Source organism: Centroberyx gerrardi, chromosome 6 (genome assembly GCF_048128805.1).
Source record: "Centroberyx gerrardi isolate f3 chromosome 6, fCenGer3.hap1.cur.20231027, whole genome shotgun sequence".
NCBI lineage: Eukaryota > Metazoa > Chordata > Actinopteri > Beryciformes > Berycidae > Centroberyx > Centroberyx gerrardi.
Window position 1 is genome coordinate 33,924,042 of NC_136002.1, and position 20,000 is coordinate 33,944,041.

General features: G+C 44.2%; 1 protein-coding gene across 4 annotated transcripts in view; it reads right to left on the minus strand.

Moving 5' to 3' along the window:
* abcg1 (ATP-binding cassette, sub-family G (WHITE), member 1) overlaps window positions 1-20,000 on the minus strand; it is a 31,202-nt gene that overhangs the window by 10,390 nt on the left and 812 nt on the right. For all 4 annotated transcript variants that reach the window (XM_071922942.1, XM_071922941.1, XM_071922940.1 and 1 more), the window contains 5 exons: window positions 10,005-10,122; window positions 9,286-9,418; window positions 7,437-7,487; window positions 5,280-5,425; window positions 2,308-2,431 (listed from right to left, as the gene is read on the minus strand). In XM_071922942.1, coding sequence (XP_071779043.1) covers window positions 2,308-2,431; window positions 5,280-5,425; window positions 7,437-7,487; window positions 9,286-9,418; window positions 10,005-10,122 — 572 coding nt within the window. The remainder of the gene's footprint in view (window positions 1-2,307; window positions 2,432-5,279; window positions 5,426-7,436; window positions 7,488-9,285; window positions 9,419-10,004; window positions 10,123-20,000) is intronic.

Below are 20,000 nucleotides of genomic sequence, written 5' to 3' on the forward strand. Positions count from 1 at the left end.
GAAAGCTAACGTTAGCGACGAGGCTAACGTAGCTTCATCACAGACTGTACTTCTCTCTCTAGCTCTTCTAGTCAACATTAGCATGTTAGCAATCCATGGCAGCAAGGAGACAGAGAAGCTGCTTTGGTTCTTGCTGTAAAACCTCTCAGCTCAGTGACTTGCTGCGAGTCTCTTCATACAGAAGCTAGTCCGACTGTAAAAATGGCCGCTGCTCCGACCGTCCAAGAATGTTGATTTGAAAGGGAATGACTGTCCATTCAAGTTCTGTGGGTACATATAATAAACTTAATGACATAATTTAATGATCTTCATTACATCTTCCAGGTTGGAAGCTCTCTGTACATTCTCTGCACAGTACTTCATAAGGCGCTTTACAGTGCTGATGCATGTGGAATGAGGTGATAAATATGGTCGTTTTCAGAGAGGTTCAGCTTCCATAGAAACAGATACAGTGCTGCTGGTTCACTCGTACAGCTGGAGACACAACAACACCACAGTGTCCTCCGTCCCTAACAGCGTGTCTGAGGAGTCTGATACAATAAGCAATCCTGAAACCAAACCCCTTAATTTTATCCCTGAAATGTCTGAAATGTTTATTCATGGGTTGGTCCTTGGGCCTTTTGTTGGTTTACAGGGTTATTATTTATTTATTATTTATTAATGGAAAGTTCCTATCTCCCTGAATTTTACATTGAATTAGAAAGTAAGCAGTCAAACATTAAGGGGAGTTTAAAGTGGTTTTGATGGGGTCTCCTCCATTAATAACTTTAATTAATTTTGCATGAATTAAGGGGTGAATTAATGTAAATGTAAGGGTATTTTAAGGGATTACTGGTTCGTAGAGTACAGCACGACCACAACACCATGATCTTCAAGAGCCAAACTAAGCCAAGGCAGAGACACTTCACTCCTCTGGATGCTACGAAACTCCATTATGGTTTCGTAAAAGTCATTTTGTACAAATCAGCTCTTTTCATATAATTCAGAAACAAAGTAAAAGTTGTATTATTGTGAAGATTTACACTACCAGTCAAACTGTTAAAAAAGCCAACCTTTCTCATTCTATCTTTCATTTACGTTTATCAGTTTCCTATTGGTTATCACAGCTGTCAGTCAACTACCATGGTTATCCAATCACGTTATGTACACCTAGCAGTTTGTCCCCGCCCACTACCGGAACTTTCCATCTTGGACATAGACTCACTGATGACGGAGATGTTATTCGTTCGGGTGCTGAATATATCCCAAAGTGTTGTGCGTGCATAAAAACTAACCACATTATTGCACTTTGGAAAGTACTAGTGGGCGTGTGTGTGGATGTGGTGAAGAAGCTCGACCATAAAAGTTCTGAACTTCAACTCCATCTCTTTGTCTCTTACTGGACATCCTGCAGCGTGTTTGAACCCTGTAATCAGCTACAGTTTATAATAACGGGTGAGGGCTACATCAGCCAACCGTTCAGACGGGTGAGAGCTTCCAAAAAGCTAACCGTATTTTTCACAAACGTTTATAAACACCTGACTAAATGCATTATGTTTTTCATTCTCTTAAAGCATTTTGATCTAAAGGTTTCTGCTTAAATGCTTGAAATGAGTTTCTTAGTCAAATATAAATAGTGAAGTTGATCCTATGTATGAATTTCTTTCCAAAGCCTTTGCCTTTCCATCAAGGCAAAGAATCTAAAATATAAGATAGTTTTGATTTGTTTAACACTTTTTTGGTCGCTGCATAATTCCATTTGTGTTATTTCATAGTTTGAGTCTTTACTGTTATTCTAAAATGTGGAAAATAGTAAAAATAAAGAGAAATGTGGTGTTACACTTTTGACTAGTAGTGTAACTTAAACTGCAAATCTCCGCATTTTAGCTGTGATTTTAATCTCCCATAATCCTCTTCATATGCTTCGGCCATGTCACATGATGGGTGACTCTGCTGTCTGAATGGAGGTGAGGCTTTGAATCCCATTTCTGACCAGCAGCTGATTCTGACTTTTCAGACGCTCTGTATCAATACTGTTACTAATACTGCTAAAGGATAATTTACGGTTCAACATCAGAGTGTCGCCGTAGCTTCGCCGTGGCCTGCAGAGGCTGCTGGAGCTGACATGCACCTCTCCAAAAATGTAACTGCGTGTAGAACGACACAAGAGCTGTGATTGGTCCGCTTCGTATTTCCTCAAAGAACTATAAAATGCTCGCACTGCCGCAAGCAAGCAAGCTACGGCGTCACTTGAACGCGAAACTATATTTCAGCCTTGACACCGCTGATATCGGTGCTACTGCTGCTGCAGAAGCCGGTTGTCGTCACCTTGTCGAAGAGCTCGAACAGTTTGGCGCTGGGCTGGTGGATGGTGCAGATGACGGTGCGGCCGCCCTGCGCCAGAGCCTTCAGCAGAGAGACGACCTGGAAACAAGACGAGCTGTCCAGACCACTGGAGGGGAGAGAGGGGGGGGGAGAGAGAGAGAGAGAGAGAGAGAGACAGAGAGAGAGAGAGAGGGAGGAAACATGTTAACACCGCCGCACAGACGGTTTCAATCTGCTGCGCCGTTTCACTACAGCAGCTCGTTTATGGAGATTTTTACCCGACAGCAGAGATTTGATGATGATTACTTTCATCATCATCATCATCATCATCATTATCGATAGCAGCAAATTTCCAGTAATCTAGAATATTTCAGTCTCCAGAATACTAGTGATAATGATCATCATCCTCATCATCAACACTATCAAAAAAGAAATCATATTAAAAAATGTATACTAGTAAGCAAGTACTATGTTTTTATTTTAATCGTATAATATTGTGTACTTTTATCTAAAATTTTAATGTTCTAAGTTTTATTCTACTCTTATATAGGCTACATTGTATTTTTTTATGACCTCTCCTTTTTGGTTCTTTTATTCTACTGCATTTGTTTTTCTGTGTAGTGAAGCACTTTGAGTTGCATTTGCTTGCATGGAATGTGCTATACTGATACTAAATATACACTGAGAATACACATCAATAAGTACTACATGTACATTCCAACTACCAGTTACCAAGCAATACATTTACATTGTAAATACAGATGAACAAGCGGTACACAGTCAGAGGTAAAGGACTCTGCCTCCCTGATCAAACCCTCTGGGCTTTAACTCCCTGGTGTCTGAACCAACCCCGACTGCACAGCATGCTGAGAAATTACATTCAATTAAATCTCAAACTGAGGAAGTCCCGGCGAGGCTGCGGCTGCCCCGGTGACGCCGAAGAGGATCAGCGTGGCTCTGGACGGTGAAGGTCTTGGACTGTATGAGATCTAGGCCGCGAGGCATTTCTCTGGTTGGTTTTGAGACACTGTGGTGCCAGATGGGCGGGGTTCGCCACCAAGGACAAGGACAATATATGAATACCAGGAAGTTTAGACAATCACAGAAATGTAATTTAACACATTAACTTGGTATAATTCTCTGTAACTGACACTATTGTAACGGTCCTGCTGCAGAAAACCCCACCCATCTGGTACACCGAAAAGACTAAAACAACTGCCCCCTGCTATTTGACCTAGGGCTGACAACAGCATGTTGTTAAGAGCTTCTCATTCTACACTACTAGAACTCATATAATTCATAATAGCTGACATTAGGATTCGACCAGTGTAGGTTTTTGAAAGCTGATGTCAATACTGATAGTTTTGGATTGAAGCAACCGCTAGCTGATATTTTGCACCAATATTCATTCAATGTCCTTAAATTTGAGCCTTTCATGCCAAACATGTCCAAGTATTCAGTTTTTCCTCAGAATGTTCTTGACAAGTCTGTGAAACATTTAGAGCATCATGGGACACTAAAACTCTCCATCGAAACCCAGGATTCAATGGCAGGGAAGTTCTGCGACACATTACTGCCTTTTAAATGAAGATAAAACATTTTTTGAACAATTAAATGAAAAAATAAAAGGTGTAAAGAAGGTCAGATGTCATATCAGGTTTCCTGTAGCTGTGTCCAGGAGGAACCTCCATCATATCAGAGGATACCTGATGTTTAACAAAAGGACGACATCGGCCTGATGTATTGGTCTAACCCTGTATGGCTGTAATACAGCATGTTATCAACCTGTTACACACTTCAAATGGTCAATACACTAATCTAAGCCATTATAATCCATTACAGCTGTGTTCCCAGTAATGCATTAACCTGTCTAACGCTCGTCAGCTCGTTAATCAGGTCAAGACGAAGTTCGTCTCTAAGCTCAGAGCAACAGACAGAACCTGAAGACACGAGGCCAGAGTGTGTGTGTGTGTGTGTGTGTGTGTGTGTGTGTGTGTGTGTTTTCTTGTTGACACAGTGAACGTAGAGATTATGGGACGGCACCTACAGAGCAAACAGGCAGCAGCCATGTTGGTCTTCTCCGCCGGTGTCAATAAAGACCCAGAATCCAAAGCTGCAAGTCCCATTCACATCTAGAAGGATAACTATAAAGATAACTATAAACTACACTGTTGCTCAAGCTTTCACACTACAACGATATTGATTTATTCGGGCCAAAATGGGGAACGATTACTTTACTGACTTGCTTTTCCTTCACTCGGTCTCTAAAGTAACTAAACGACATACAGTAGTTGTAGGTTTTGGGTTCATGAATTGCATAAAAAGGTTGAGAACCACTGATCTAGAAAGGATTTTGCTGAGCAACCCCACACTGCTTCACATTCACACAGTTGTACCGGGAGCAACCCAGTATGGCTACTGTCTTCACCACTGGGCAGTTGGAGGTTAAATGCCTTGCTCAAGGGCACACTGATGATGAGGGAGGGGAGAGTGTTACTCATTCAGGCCCCTGCCCAAATCTTCCTGCCAGTTTGGGGATTTGAAAAGGACAATCACCAGCCCAGTTCCCTAACCACTTGGCCAGTGGTTCTCAAAGTGGGGTCCAGGGACACCCAGGGGTCTTTAACGGGGTCCCAGGGATCCCTGAGGGGGTTCCAGGGATCCCCAGCAGAATAAGGAATAGTTTTATTTTACTATAATTTAATTCACTAGAAATTATCCCAATTAGAGAATGTATGATGACCGACAGTAATCCTAGGTTTCACTCTCACCACTGTTATCTCTCCACCTATAATGTAGCAATTCAATACTAAACAACAACAACAATCTTCCCATATGGGACTAAATGTTTGTGGTCTAATGTGCTCTAATGTGAGTCTATTGGGGAGGTCTTGACATGAAGACGTCTGAGAAGCACTAGGCTAGAAGAAGCACCAGGTGCCTCTTGTGTGTGTTGGATCCGGGTCCGGTCTGACCTGGTGGGCTCGTCGAAGAACATGACGGGCGGGTTGTTGACCAGCTCCAGGGCGATGGCCAGCCTCTTCCTCTGACCTCCTGACAGGTGAGACGTTCTGGTTTTAGCACAGTCCAGCAAACCCAGCGCCATCAGGATCTCCCTGACCTGGACACACAGAACCAGAACCACTTTAAAGGTCCCATATGGTGTAAAACAGGATGTGCCATCTAAACATGGTGAAAGTATCAAAACGCACGGTCGCCAACTAAATCCACACAATCCATATTAGAAAAGCGAGCCTCTAAACGAGCCGTTTGGACTTCCGTAACTTTGTGGCGTCACAAAGGTTCGCTCATTATCATTTCTGTAAGAAATAATAGACTAACAAAGTGTTTTTTTCAAAGCGGTCGAGCGGTCGTCATCGTTTATTACCGGAGAGTTTTCCCTACCTGTAGCCGCCGGGCCGCGGCGTCTCACGTTTCACTCTTGAAACGGTTAGCCGATCGGAACAGAGGGTCGTTAATATTAATGAGCCTTAAAGACACGGAGACAGAAACGGCCTGTTCTTGGTAAGGCTCAGAGAGATGCTGGAAAATGAACGTGGAGAAATGGATTGAGAGTGTTTTTGGTTCATGACACCACACACACAGCTTTGAATGGACAGAAAGACACAAAATAAAACACTGGAGAGTAGAGGTCTTCACGGGTCTACCCAGACCCTAGGATCCGAGACCCGACCCGGGACCCGTACGGGTTCGGGTCCACGTTTTATTATGGTCAATCGGGTCCGGGTCGGGTCCCATTCTATTACCGCGGGTCCCGGGTCTGTTTATCATTATGTGTAATACCCGAGTGGATCCGAGAAGACCCGTGATCAGCGCTGATCACGTGACGAGACGAGAAACGCATGGAAGTGCTGTGTAACTTGCGTGATGATTAGGCTGAGTACGTAGCTGCAGATTCCATTATGGAGTCTCACTGTCATCTACTGGACAAACTTGGCAAGTCTTTCTGTTATTTTGATCTCCTTTTATTAGGCTACCATATGTTGTATCCAACATGATAAACGTTTTTAGCAGTAGAACGGCATTTTTAGTAGCAATTTTAATTAGTTTGTCGGGTCCATAAAATAGACCTGAGACCCGAGACCTGTCTCGGGTCTCAGGTCTCTCTCCTCTCGGACATGCACCAGGTCGGGTCTGTAATATCTTGGGTGAAAACGGGTCGGTATATATATATTTTTAAAAATTATCGGGTCCAATCGGATCTCGGAACTAATTTCCCGGGTCCATTAGGGTCCAAATTGAAACCCAAGAGTTGGGTAGAAAAGGGTGGCGATGCTGTGGACTGTCGTCATCATTCAAACCAGTCAGCTTTGGCTGGGCGGAGCTTGGCACTGGCGCAAACAACAATGGGTGATATTAGAGATGACAAATGGCTCAATTAATGCTAAAAACAAAATCAACACAGATGTTTGTGGTGTTTGCATGAAGCATATACTGCAGAGAAAATACAAGCATAACCTTCCAGCTGAGAAGCTGTAAAGGTTCATGACTCCATCTGCTGTGATCAGACACTGCTGGCAAAACAGAATTAAGTCTGGATTCAAAATTGGTGAAGTAGCTAGCGTTGTAGCTAAGCTAAAACTTGTTGGCTTAAACTTGTTCTACTCAGGCAGAAAAACAAACCTGAAGTGACGTAGGAAATTCCTGTTTCAAACTCAGAGCCAATCAGAGCTGCCTTTGGCTCAGCCGGTCTCGTTATCCCACCTTCATCATTTGACCATGCACAATGACCTCTAAACAGTTGAACAGATTTCAGCTGTGGTGAAACTCGCTGTCAGCCTGCGTGTTCATGTGTCGCGCACCAGCAATTTCACAAGATCTAGCTCCTCCCACTCACTGCCCTCTTCTCAAGAATGGTAAACTTACGACGCTAACGTCTGTCCGGCCAATAGTTCTGCAAGTAGAACTACATCAACCCCCCACCAAGCTAACATGATGTACAAAAGGCCTTGAATTAGCCGACAGCAGCGAGAAATACTGGGATACAACGTTTTTTATTATAGTTATTTTATCCTAATAGCAGTTTGTAGCTTCATCTGGAAAAGCAGTTTTCAAATAAAAATGATTTGAATCAACTTCAGTGTTCAGTCGTTCTTCAGTCAAACACTCACCATCTCCCTGCGAGCCTCCACTTTCTCCTGCAGCTTCAGATTGGCTGAAACCTGCAGGACAGAAACAAGAGCAGGATCAACACTGGAGCACAGACCTGAGATCAAAACCTACAGGACTAGGCTAGAGTAAACTACAGTAGACTAGAGTAGACTAGAGTAGACTGGACTAGACTAAACTAAACTACAGTAGACAAGAGTAGACTACACTAGAGTAGAGTAAACCAGACTAGACTAGATTAGACTGGAGTAGACTAGGGTAGATGAGACTAAGGGTGTTTAAAGGACGACGAAATCCTCTGCGATGTGTCGCACATACTTCCGCTCTGGGGCGGCAGGTAGGTTTTTCTCTAGCTAGTGAGTTTTAAAGACTTAAAATCTGTATAAGGAAGGGTCAAATGACTTGGGAAAAATATCGACAAGACAGAAGAACTCCCCCGTCAGCAGTATGTCTGCATTAGGGCCGGTTCACATGCCGTGTCTTTTGCGCGCGGAGATGCGAGGGGGATGCGGTCGCGACGTGCATGCGTTGCAACGTGCCTTTTTTTTCAACCGCGACCACGGCGCACTGACATAAAAATATCTTAACTTTCTGGAACGTCACAAGTGCACCACGTGTCACACAGCCTGAAAGCCTGAAATAAGCCTCGAGTCGCTCACCATCCACACGGAGGTCCAGGATCTACCGGTGATATTTCCCTACTCTTGTATTTTTGCGGGCTTGGAGAGAGGGATGCATTCATGGCGAGATCTTTTTCTGCGCCATATGTAGATCAAGAAGTAAAGCTACTACGCCAGTTTTACTGCGATGGTAATCCATTATTTCAGATAACTACTAACAAACTTTGTGTGAAGTTGTTGTCTTTGGTTGCTTGGCAACGCCAGGCGCACCCATAGCGCAACCGTCCAAGCGCACTTGATAAAAGGATGCAAGCAGCGCACCTCGCGTTTTCCAAGCGTTTTAGAGCGCTGCATGTGAATCGGCCCTTAGGTGAGCGTATATACGTTCGCTTTCGTAAAATATTGACAGAGGCAGAGGGGTTTTACACTTAAAAACACAGCGGCTCCTTACGGACCGTGGAGAAAAAAAGAGAAAAGAGTGTTGTTAAGACTCCACGGTCGCTACTGGCTCGGCGATTACAACACCGACCAAGCTCGGGTCGGAAACACTTTGCTGTAACTTGGCTAAAAACAACCCAAGCAACCTGCCGTGAACCAACAAAACACTGGGCACACATCGCCATTCCCTCTCTTTAGGTCGGATTTTATCCAAATTGTTTTCACACCAGAAGTGATCCGCACCACAGTCCGAACGGAAGAAGACCGAGACGGACGATACACATGGCATGTTCACACCTGTCAAACTGATCCCAACCTGGCAAAAAGTTCACAAAGTCCACGCCAAATGATGTAGGTGTGAAAGCCACCTAGAATATCTGGGGTTGTGTTTACCACGATGGTCTCTAAACACAGCAGTCGGGGTTGTGTTTACCACGATGGTCTCTAAACGCAGCAGTCGGGGTTGTGTTTACCACGATGGTCTCTAAACGCAGCAGTCGGGGTTGTGTTTACCACGATGGTCTCTAAACGCAGCAGTCGGGGTTGTGTTTACCACGATGGTCTCTAAACGCAGCAGTCGGGGTTGGGTTTACCACGATGGTCTCTAAACACAGCAGTCGGGGTTGTGTTTACCACGATGGTCTCTAAACGCAGCAGTCGGGGTTGTGTTTACCACGATGGTCTCTAAACGCAGCAGTCGGGGTTGGGTTTACCACGATGGTCTCTAAACGCAGCAGTCGGGGTTGTGTTTACCACGATGGTTTCTAAACGCAGCAGTCGGGGTTGTGTTTACCATCATGGCCTCCTGCACGGTGAGGTGCGGCAGCAGCATGTCGTCCTGCATGATGTAGCAGGAAACCTTCCTGAAGGAGCGCAGGTCTCTGGGCTGAGCGTTGATCAGGATCTCCCCCTTCATCCCCGTCTCTCTGGACCAACAGGCAAACACAACGCTTCCTATGGTACAGTAGTACTGCAGTACCATATACAGTACCAGTACTGCAGTACCATATACAGTACCAGCACTGCAGTACCATATACAGTACCAGTACTGCAGTACCATATACAGTACCAGCACTGCAGTACCATATACAGTACCAGCACTGCAGTACCATATACAGTACCAGTACTGCAGTACCATATACAATACTAGTACTGGAGTAACATATACAATACCAGTACTGCAGTACCATATACAGCCGTACTGCAGTACCTTACACAGTGGTACTGCAGTACCATATACAGTAGCACTGCACTACCTTACACAGTGGTACTGCAGTACCATATACAGTACCAGTACTGCAGTACCATATATAGTACCAGTACTGCAGTACTACTGGTCCTAACCCCTTTGTAAAAGTGAGGAGCAGCAAAATGTCACTTAGGAGGATTTTCCTCATCTTTCTATCCTTGTGAGGACATTTAAATGTCCTAAATTCAGAAGTACAAAGTACAGAGCACGCACGCACGCACGCACGTGCACACACACACACACACACACACACACACACGCACCTGTATCCAGCCAGTATGTTCATGAGCGTGGACTTGCCGGCTCCTGAGGGCCCCATGATGGCCACCAGGTCCCCGCTGGTGAATTTCCCAGAAATCCCTTTGAGCAGCGTCTTGTAACCTGAGACAGAGCAGAACAGAGAGCCGGTCGGTTCCCAGGCCGCAGCAGAAAGGCGCTTTGTCAGGACCGGTGTCAATTACAGCTTCACACACACACTGACCTCATATACACTCCCACTGAAACCACTGTCTGTCTGTGTGTGTGTGTGTGTGTGTGTGTGTGTGTGTGTGTGTGTGTGTGTGTGTGTGTGTGTGTGTCACTAAATCTCAGATTGTCTGATTTTTCGTAAAATCGGTTGAGAAATCCTCCAGTGGAGAGAGACATTTCATTTGTTTTCAACACAGTTGGAATTTCTATCTTGAAATGAGGCTTATCAGTCCACCAATATCAAGACAAAGTAACCTGATTCTAGAATTAAATTCAAATTGATTTGCATTGGAAACAAGTGGAATTATCTCAGCCCACTGGCAGAGTTGTTTCACTTGTTTGAAGAAAAATCAGATTTTAAAACTGACATTTATTGTGTAGCTTCAAAGGGTGTAAACATGTAGAACAACGTGTGGCAGAACTTAATGAACTAACCAGTTTGGTAATGTAATTGGTTGATTCAGTGGAAACAGCGGCGGCGGCGGCGGCAGGATGCCCTGCAGTAACCGCTGCAGTGTTTATCTAACGCTCCTGGCTGAGCGCAGCCGCTGCCACTTTAATTGGATTATCAGATTTAATCAGATTTAATCAGATTTAATCCCACCATCCTTCCCTGCCCTGCAGTAACCTCTGTACTACTCTACTGCAGTACTACACACTCTACTGCAGTAACCTCTGTACTACTCTACTGCAGTACTACACACTCTACTGCAGTAACCTCTGTACTACTCTACTGCAGTACTACACACTCTACTGCAGTAACCTCTGTACTACTCTACTGCAGTACTACACACTCTACTGCAGTAACCTCTGTACTACTCTACTGCAGTACTACACACTCTACTGCAGTAGCCTCTGTACTACTCTACTGCAGTACTACACATTCTACTGTACTGATACAGACTCTACTGTACTCTACTGTTGATATAAACAAGACACAACTTCCTGGTTTGGAAAGTTCCAAATGTGTAGCGGGGAACTTTCCGCAAAAAGTGACGCAAAACAAGACTTCACTGAGCTTGCTAGTAAATCTACCAGCTAACGTTGCACCATGAAAACGTTGTAGCTAGCGATAGTTCTGGTGTTCGGTTAGTGCACACTAGGCCACTTCATGGGAAATGTAGTTCGGTCACTGTACTTACACGTACACAATCTTGTACCAAAACCTTTTCCCTCAAAAGTCACAGAAAAGTGTACTAAATGTCGTAATTCTCGTGTAACTGTGGAACTGTGGTGCTGCAAGATGATTTTCAACACAATCTATTCTATTATCATGTTTATGAAAAACAGCGCTAGCCACCTAGCCGCTAGTAAACCGGTGGGGTGTTGGTTAATTTACGCGTCGGCTCCTTATAGAAGGCAGGCTAACACACACTGACCGGCGCTCCTGCAGCACAGCTCTACTCAGGTGAAAACACGACGTCTCCAACAGCCTTTCCAGCAGAGACAGAAACTGAACGGTGGATTATGAATGGCCCTTGTGCTGCTGAGCTGAGTCAGATTAGTGACAGTGAACTGCAGTAACCTTTCCAACTACAGGGTGTCATCATGAGGGCAGGTGAGGCTCCACAGAGACGCAGCCCACACGTTTTCAGATCGACGGCCTACCCTCACCACTTGTTAGTGATGCTGGTTCACGTCCATGAGCGATGACTTCATCGCTCCCAGAAGCTTCCGTTCCATGACTCAAACATCTTCGGTCTCCTCGTCACGCCACACTACTGTTTACATGAAACATGCAAATAAGAAACAGACACTGTCTGTCTGGCAAAACCTAAAATATGAATCAGGTTTCCATCAGCTGGTTGAAGTGAATAATCGGTTTCCTGAGCGTCACAAAACACTCAGCAGAAACATTACAAAAGTCTTTCCAATCAGTTCTGATTGGAAAGACGATTGGTATTGATTTTGTTCTTGTTCTTTACTGTGAGTTAATGTGGTCATATTTCATGCTTTCATCTGAAGACCAAAACAAAGACTTCTACATGTTAGAAACAACACGTATGATATTCTAATGTACCAACTAGCACTTTGGTCTCCATCAGTCCACTGTTGTTGCTGCTGCTAGAGACATTTTTACAGCAGAACATCAATCATTATTTATTACCTCTCCATCACTATTTATCACATAATTTCTTTAGCATAACAAATCTTTTTCATCTCAGTGTAAAAGCTGGTTTTGCGATATTGAGGACATTTTTATGCAAATTCACTGTTTCCATTCAGTCTGTCTAATCGATACACCACAATTTGCTCAAACATACTTGGATGGAAACCCAGCTAGTAAGTTTCTCTGCCAACATGAGGTGTTTTTCTGTATTCCCTCAACACCAGCAGCAGTGCAGTGAAGTGGAAATGGTAAAACTGAAGCAGGACAGCCGGTGGAGTTTCATTCCACCCAACGCTGCTCAGCAGAAAAACAACAGGAGGATTAATCACACTTCACCAGATGAAATGTTCTCATTGAAACTCCAATTTTCTAATCCTCAGACCCAACAAGAGAAAAGAGCGTTAGATCTCCGCCTCGGTGTGAAGCCGAGCTTTTAAAGACGCTAACAGCCACTAATTACCGACTTAGTTCAACAAAGCAGCCAGCTCAGGGAGCTTCAGCAGGGAAATCCTTCTGGATACAAAGACTTCTGCACCAAAACCAGAAATCTCCACTGATTCAAAAGAATGACGCCTACTGTCATAAAATGATTGCCAGCACAACATTAAAACAACATTTAATGAAATGAGCACGAACTCTGGCAGTCAGCTTCAATGTTTCTGACAGGAATCCAGTTCAGACCAGGTTCCTCCAGTAAAGGATTCTGGTCCAACAGCAGGAATTGTTCTGGACATTTCCACCTGTTGGTCACATGAGAAGGTTAGCTAACGCTTCAGTTTAGCAGCTGAAACAGTTTGGTTCAAGTTAGCTTCAGGTTTTGCTCACGGTTCAATAAATTAAAACTTGTTGTCATGAGTTGGGAATTGAACCATCCACCCCCCGACCTCCGACCTCCACACCCTGACTGTCCACCGTCAAACTACTTCCTGTTTCTAGTCCTGTCTCCTCCTGATCCTTTCCTGCATTTCTCTCACTTTTCCTGTGCAGAGCGACTTATTTGCATTTTATGACATTGTCAGGAGTCTTTAAGGAAATCTGAGGGGAGTAGACTCAACAAATGATATTGGTCAACTTAGTCCATTGGTTGACAAAATCACACACTTCTGCTGGATCCTTTACATTTTACAGACTTTAAATGATGAACTTCAGTACAAACAGCATTTTGGAAATAAACTCTTCAAATCTCCTTTAGTAGAAGTCCTTGAACTGCTGATTCCTAACAGTTTGGTGTTCAATTTTTATTTTAAGTTTCTATTGCCCTTTAAAAATACTGACTTTTTAGCTAATCAAATCTTTGAGCATCTAACGCCTAAACGACACAGTATGCATAACATTTGCATATCCTAACTTCTTGTGGCCTGGCTGCAACACTTTAGGCATTTTAAGCTGCTACCAGTTCTGTTCTGGTTGTGCTGAGCCTGTCTACATCTTACCTATCGGTAAGTGACCACAATTATCTACTTTTGCTTATTTTTACAACTCAAGTTGTACCATGAGGAACATTAATGTATCATACAGGAGTAGCCTACTCATGTCACTTTTTTCGAGTGTAGGCGTACTGTAGCTAATCAGAAGCTTCTCAGCGGCTCCATATATAAACCTGGTTTATTATCCTCTATTTTGATTAAAGTGACTACTAATTTATATGGCTCAAATACGCAACAGACCGCTGCATAGTCCGACAAAAATAGAAGCTATGCTTATCTCCAGAGTTACGGCTCTGATCCGGCTCTGCTGCAGATGCGGCAGCGTGCTGCAGTGAAGGAAAAGGCTGCATCAGAGCTAACAGACAGCTAACAGACAGTTAACAGCTAACAGACAGCTTGTTGTTTTAAAGCAGATAGCAGACTCTCTCCTCTTAAGGACAAACCACTGAGGAGCCCTTCAGCAAGGCACTGAACCTCCAGCTGCTCCAGTAGAGCTGCCAGTGCACCAGATCCACCTCCCACTGTCTCTCTCTCTCTACCTGTCTGTCTGTCTGTCTACCTGTCTGTCTCTCTGTCTGTCTGTCTATGCAGCTTGGTAGAGGCTTGTATCCAAAACAGATGCACTGATAGTTTGGGAATTGAACTCTCAACCCTGGCAGTGTCAGTGCCTCGCTCTGTCGGTCTGAAACCTTCCAGCTGACCAGTTCATCTGCATCAGATTTACTGTTATTTTATATCAGAACAGTCTAATCTGGCCAGCGGCTATTTACAGCAGGAGACCCTGACAGAGGATTAGCAGATTACAGCCTGCCATGTTAATCCACACACACACACACACACACACACACACACACACACACACACACACACACACACACACACACACACACACACACACACACGGTCACCCCAAGTCAAATCACAGTATTAGGGTCCGTTCACATGAGCATTTGTTTTTTGTTTTTTTGTTTCTGAGGAATTGCGTCTGCTCACAAGCAGTTTCAGTTTTTGTTTCAGAATTGAAATGTTCACAGCCTTTTGTCCTGAGCAGGTTTCTACACTGAAAGCCTTTTCTGTATCAGTCTGCTGTAACTTTAAGAAAAGTACAAATGTAGTCAGTGTTAGGAGGCGTTCGCTTGAGCATTTGTGATACGTCAAAAAACAGAAAACATCCCCTGTGTTTGAGTCAGACCTCTGTGTTGGTGATTGACGGAGCGCAGGCAAACGCCACCCGCTACTGAACGGGTCAGACGACACGCCGATGAAGGTCGTCGGTTCGAATTCTGGAGCAGTTAGGACATTCTGGACGGGAAGTGAATAAGTAATGCTGCTAAGAGACAGGCAGGGCTCGTTCAAAAACAAGAGGCAAAGACTTGGCTTTTCCCCGCTGAGAGTTAAAACAGGGAAGGGGATGAAGACTGATGCTGGCCTGTTCTCTGTTGGACAGGTTAAGTACCCAAAGATACAGCAATATATCTATCGCTAATATTACATTTATCATTATTATGTTGGGTTTTCTGAAAGCCTATATGGCATGAGAACGTTTCTGTTGCTGTCTGACCCAACCAGAGCGGAGGCGTGTCCTCCTGGAAGGGAGCGGGGAGGCGGGGCAAACCTGCAGCGTGGGGAAAATCCTGCACAGTATGCCTTCAAGATCTCGGTCCAATCCCAAACCAGCCTCTGCCCACCACCACTTCACCTCCGGGTGCCACTCCACATCAAGGGGGAGGGTAGAAATACAGTGACAAACTGTGGGACGCCCTCGCCACTTTACCGGAAGAATTGGAAGCAGTTGTCACCATGGCAACCGATAGACGCCCAGATCGCACGGCTGTTTTGCTGAGAGGCAACAATAGCAGCTTGCAGCTGTCCGTGTAAAGGCATAACATCCAAAACCATGAGAATGACATGACAAATTGGAGTTATTTTTATGTTTGCATTAGTGATGCGCGGATTGCAGTTATATCCACGGGCACCGCGGTTAATCCGCAGATCGGGCGAGTCGGGTCATAAAAATTAACATTCTGATTAATAGCAGATGGGTTGCGGGTGGGTGAAATAATACATCGTTAATGAGGAAAATATTAATTACATTCTCTAAAATGTGAACATATTTTAAGCTTAATTTTTCGTCAGGCACGAATTAGCCGACTAGACTCTCACCATGACTCTCACTGCGCCTGTGCGCAAATTGCGGGGTCCATTTTTAAACAGCAATGGAGGCAAAAAAGATCTGAGAGAAAATTAAAAAAGGAGAATTAAAAACAAAAAAAAGGGTGAAATGTCCATGCGGGTGCGGGGCGGGTGTGGGTCTATAAATCGTAGAAAATAATTCGTTCGGGTGGGTGGCAGGTGGATGATTTATGCGTACATGATTCGGATGGCGTCGCGCATCACTAGTTTGCACGCATAAAGGCATTTATGGGTTTGCTACAAGTCAGCGACCTGAGGGACAAAGTGATATTCTGTAAAGTCAGTGTGATGAAAACAAAGGTGTGTGTGTGATCAGAAATACTTGACAAAGTAGAAAGACGGAACTTCCATTTGTCTGGTGTTTCCTCTGTTCTCCTGTTGCAGGTACTTCCTGCTAGCGGGCGATCGTAAGTCTGCATCGATGCAGACTCGCTGTCGGAGGGTTTGACAGTCCACTGACACTCCCTGCTGATTAACGTGAACGTGCAAACAGAGGGGGAGTGGATAGGGCGAGGGGGGAGGGGCTGGTTTTTGATTGGGCCAGAGTCTTCTCAGTAATGTTGGGACGTTTTGGGGCATGTATCATGTCCTGTGGGTGTGGCTCAGCCTCAGGGTAGATGACAGCTCATCAAGATGAGTGATAAGTGTTGGTGCAGGAACTTGAGGGGTGGGACTAACAATACACTTCCTGTCTCAAGGAGAAAAGAAGCATATTGCTGTCCAGTGAAAAACCTTGCACCTCCAAAATGCCAACTTTTCCAGAACTAAGAAAAACAGCCTTGTTTTGGAGCCTGGAAGTTTGGTGAAAGGAGCAAAATGTCTTAAAATGCAAATCATTTGTTTTGTGTAGGAAAAGTGAAAGAAATGTATCCCTGCGTTTCATTAGTCATTTAACAAGCCCTCCTTCACTTCCCCTCGGCACTTGGTAATACGTAGCACCATACGTAATGCGAGTGGCCACTTGCAGAGCATGGAGGCGGGGTCAGAGCAGGGGGTGGGGTCAGAGCATGGGGGCGGGGTCAGAGCAGGGGGGCGGGGTCCGAGGGGAGCAGAATATTTTAAATGGAACGCACTTGCCCTTAAGCAGGCCTAATAATTAATAAGAAGAATAAGTAATAAAAATTACACAGAACAATGAGTAATGAAATATTGCAGATGCGTTCATTTCATAAATACGTCTAAATCCTCTAAATATTGTTTGTTTACTTGCATTTATATTTATCACCTGTTCGTGCACCGGAATTGACGGACGATCACAATTCATCCTGGAAAATATGCGCTTGTGAAGTCTACATCGTTGTTGATTCGATCCCTCGGCCCTCGAAGGGTCGATCTCAGAAAGTTCACTTCAGTTATCAGAGTGATGCAACGACACTTAAGATGGAGGAGGGGATTCCCCCGAGGCGAAGTGCTGAGGGGGAGTCAACGAGGGCCGGTTGAAACGACTAATGAAACGCACCCTGGCTGCGGTCGAATAGTCTTTTCTGCTTAGGAAGGTTCCTAACTGAGTGAAATGACCCGGAAGTACCTAAGTGGCAGCCATGATAAGAGCTGTTTGAATTCTCTACATGCTAAGGAAAGGTGCTTCAATGCTTCCTTACTTAGCTCCTTTAGCATAGGATACACTGGACCATCCTTTACGAAAGGAAAGGAGATAATGCCGTCCCACAATTCCTTGCGGCAGCAACATTTAAAGCGACGCACCAGCCGTTCACGAAAACAAACGATCATGACCGACAAGGGCCGCAGATCATCAAGCAAGTTACCGTTGCTTATTAAGCATGTTCCATCTTATGCCATAACTTGCTAATATGCTTATATGTTTTGAACTTTCAACAATATGTTAAACCCATAGAGGCAAACTATGAACGTTACGCTGCTGTTGTAAAATGATCAAAGTGAAGTTAACGTTGTAACGTAACCTATGCTCAGTTTATTTCTTCATTCTGAGCGTTGTTGTATTGCCAGCCTTTAGGAATATCATTCATTAATTTGACTTCAGTCACAGATGCTGAAACCCTTGCCTTAATAAAGGCCTGTATCAGCCATAACAACTTCAAAGCACAATCAAGTCAACATTTCAAGGTGTTTACTGAGTTGTATGGTGGTTCTTAAGCTATTATCTGCATAGGCTTATAATCAGATCATAATCAGCATATTAACCATAACACAGGAGTCTGTCTTTCAAGAAAAAGGGATATGAGACGTTTTTAGCCAGATGATGTTTTTAATTCAACATGTTTGAAACTTAAGAATGATGATATGTACAGTAGCAGATTTGTAGGCCTAACAAGTTATGCCTACCTTGCATGAATTTAACAATAATTTTCATACAATCATACTAATTGGGATTCATGTCAATAAATATGAGCGGACAGGAGGCTGAGCGTGAGCAACCATTCTCAATGTGACAACCATGTTGTTTCACTTTTGTGACTGGTAGCCTATATTCCTTTTTTATTTCAATTCCAACCTTGGTGATGAAGCAATATTTTTCACTGGGTTGTCCACGTTTATATAGCCTGCATGAAACAACACGGTAAGAACGCACGGGGCGAAGTATCTAAGATGCTTTTAGTAGTCCATCTTCAGAACAGTTTCACACGGCAGACCCACGTCATTAACATCCGCCGTCGCATAATTACGCAGCCTAGTGTAAGTGCAGTCGGATTCTCTTAGCACCGCGGTTGTCTTTTCCTAAACCCTTATGAATTCTCCTTCACATCTTTCCTTGACCTCATGACGTTTTCCAACAAGGTCGAGGAAAAGTGGTTAGGAAGAGGAGTTAGGATGTATTTTTTTGACTATTCGACCGCAGCCCCAGAGTCAGGAGGAGGAAACAGGACAGGAAACAGGAAGTAGTTTGGCGGTGGACAGTCAGGGTGTGGAGGTCGGAGGTCGGGGGGCGGATGGTTCAACTCCCAACTCATGACAACAAGTTTTTATTTATTGAACCTTGAGCAAAACCTGAAGCTAACCTGAACCAAACTGTTTCAGCTGCTAAACTGAAGCGTTAGCTAACCTTCTCATGTGACCAACAGGTCCAGAACAATTCTTGCTGTTGGACCAGAATCCTTTACTGGAGAAGGAACCTGATCTGAACTGGATTCCTGATCTGAACTGGATTCCTGATCTGAACTGGATTCCTGTCAGAAACATGGAGGCTGAGCTTCAGAGTTTGTGCTCATTTCACAAAATTGACTGTGTTGTTTTTAGCTTGACGACCATGACTTTTTTAGTTTATCCAATTAGTTTTAAAAGGTTTTATAAACCCAGGGGTCGCAGAATTTTTTGAACCCATAGAGCAGCATGTAATCTCTCAACTGAAGTTAAAACATGAAAATCACCAAGACTGGAGTTTCACCAGACAGCAGAGGTTTTGCAGCTTTAAGATTGTTGGCCCTCTGTTCAACCCCAAGATCCACTGAGTCCACCAGCCTGTCTAGTGTTAACAGGGAGACTGTTCAGGACTGAGTCCGTCCTCTGGGACTCGGTCCAGGATGCAGAGAGGCAGATCACAGATTACTGCTGTGAGGTTTCCCTGCAGCTCAGATTAATCCCTCGGTACACACACTTTCTGCTGTCCGGCTAACACAACTACTTCTGACTACTTTACATTTATTTTCAGAATGCTTATGTTTCATATTCCTTGGGTTAGGGTTTGGGTGACATTTTCACATCGTACATATTTTTAATTCATAAATTTCTTGATCTCAGTACTCTTCTATATATTTCATACTTTTCACTGGTATAATTCTACTTATGTTCTAGTGTTGTGATTGTCAACTCAGTTTCCCCTCAGGAATCAAACTGCGTCGCCTTGTAAAACTCCACCTGTTAACATCAAAGTGCGGTGGAGGCAGAGTGTTGTTGGAAAATCAGCAGCTTCTTCCTGGTCTGTGGATGTTGACTTCTACCGTACGGCCTGGTGTATGAGCACACACTGGATTTCCCTCCTGCAGGGCTCTGAACATTGCAGACTGTAATTCCCCTAAACACTGAGCATGGTGAAAAGAGTTCACCATGCTCATGCTCAACACACCAGCCAACCAATGAACACA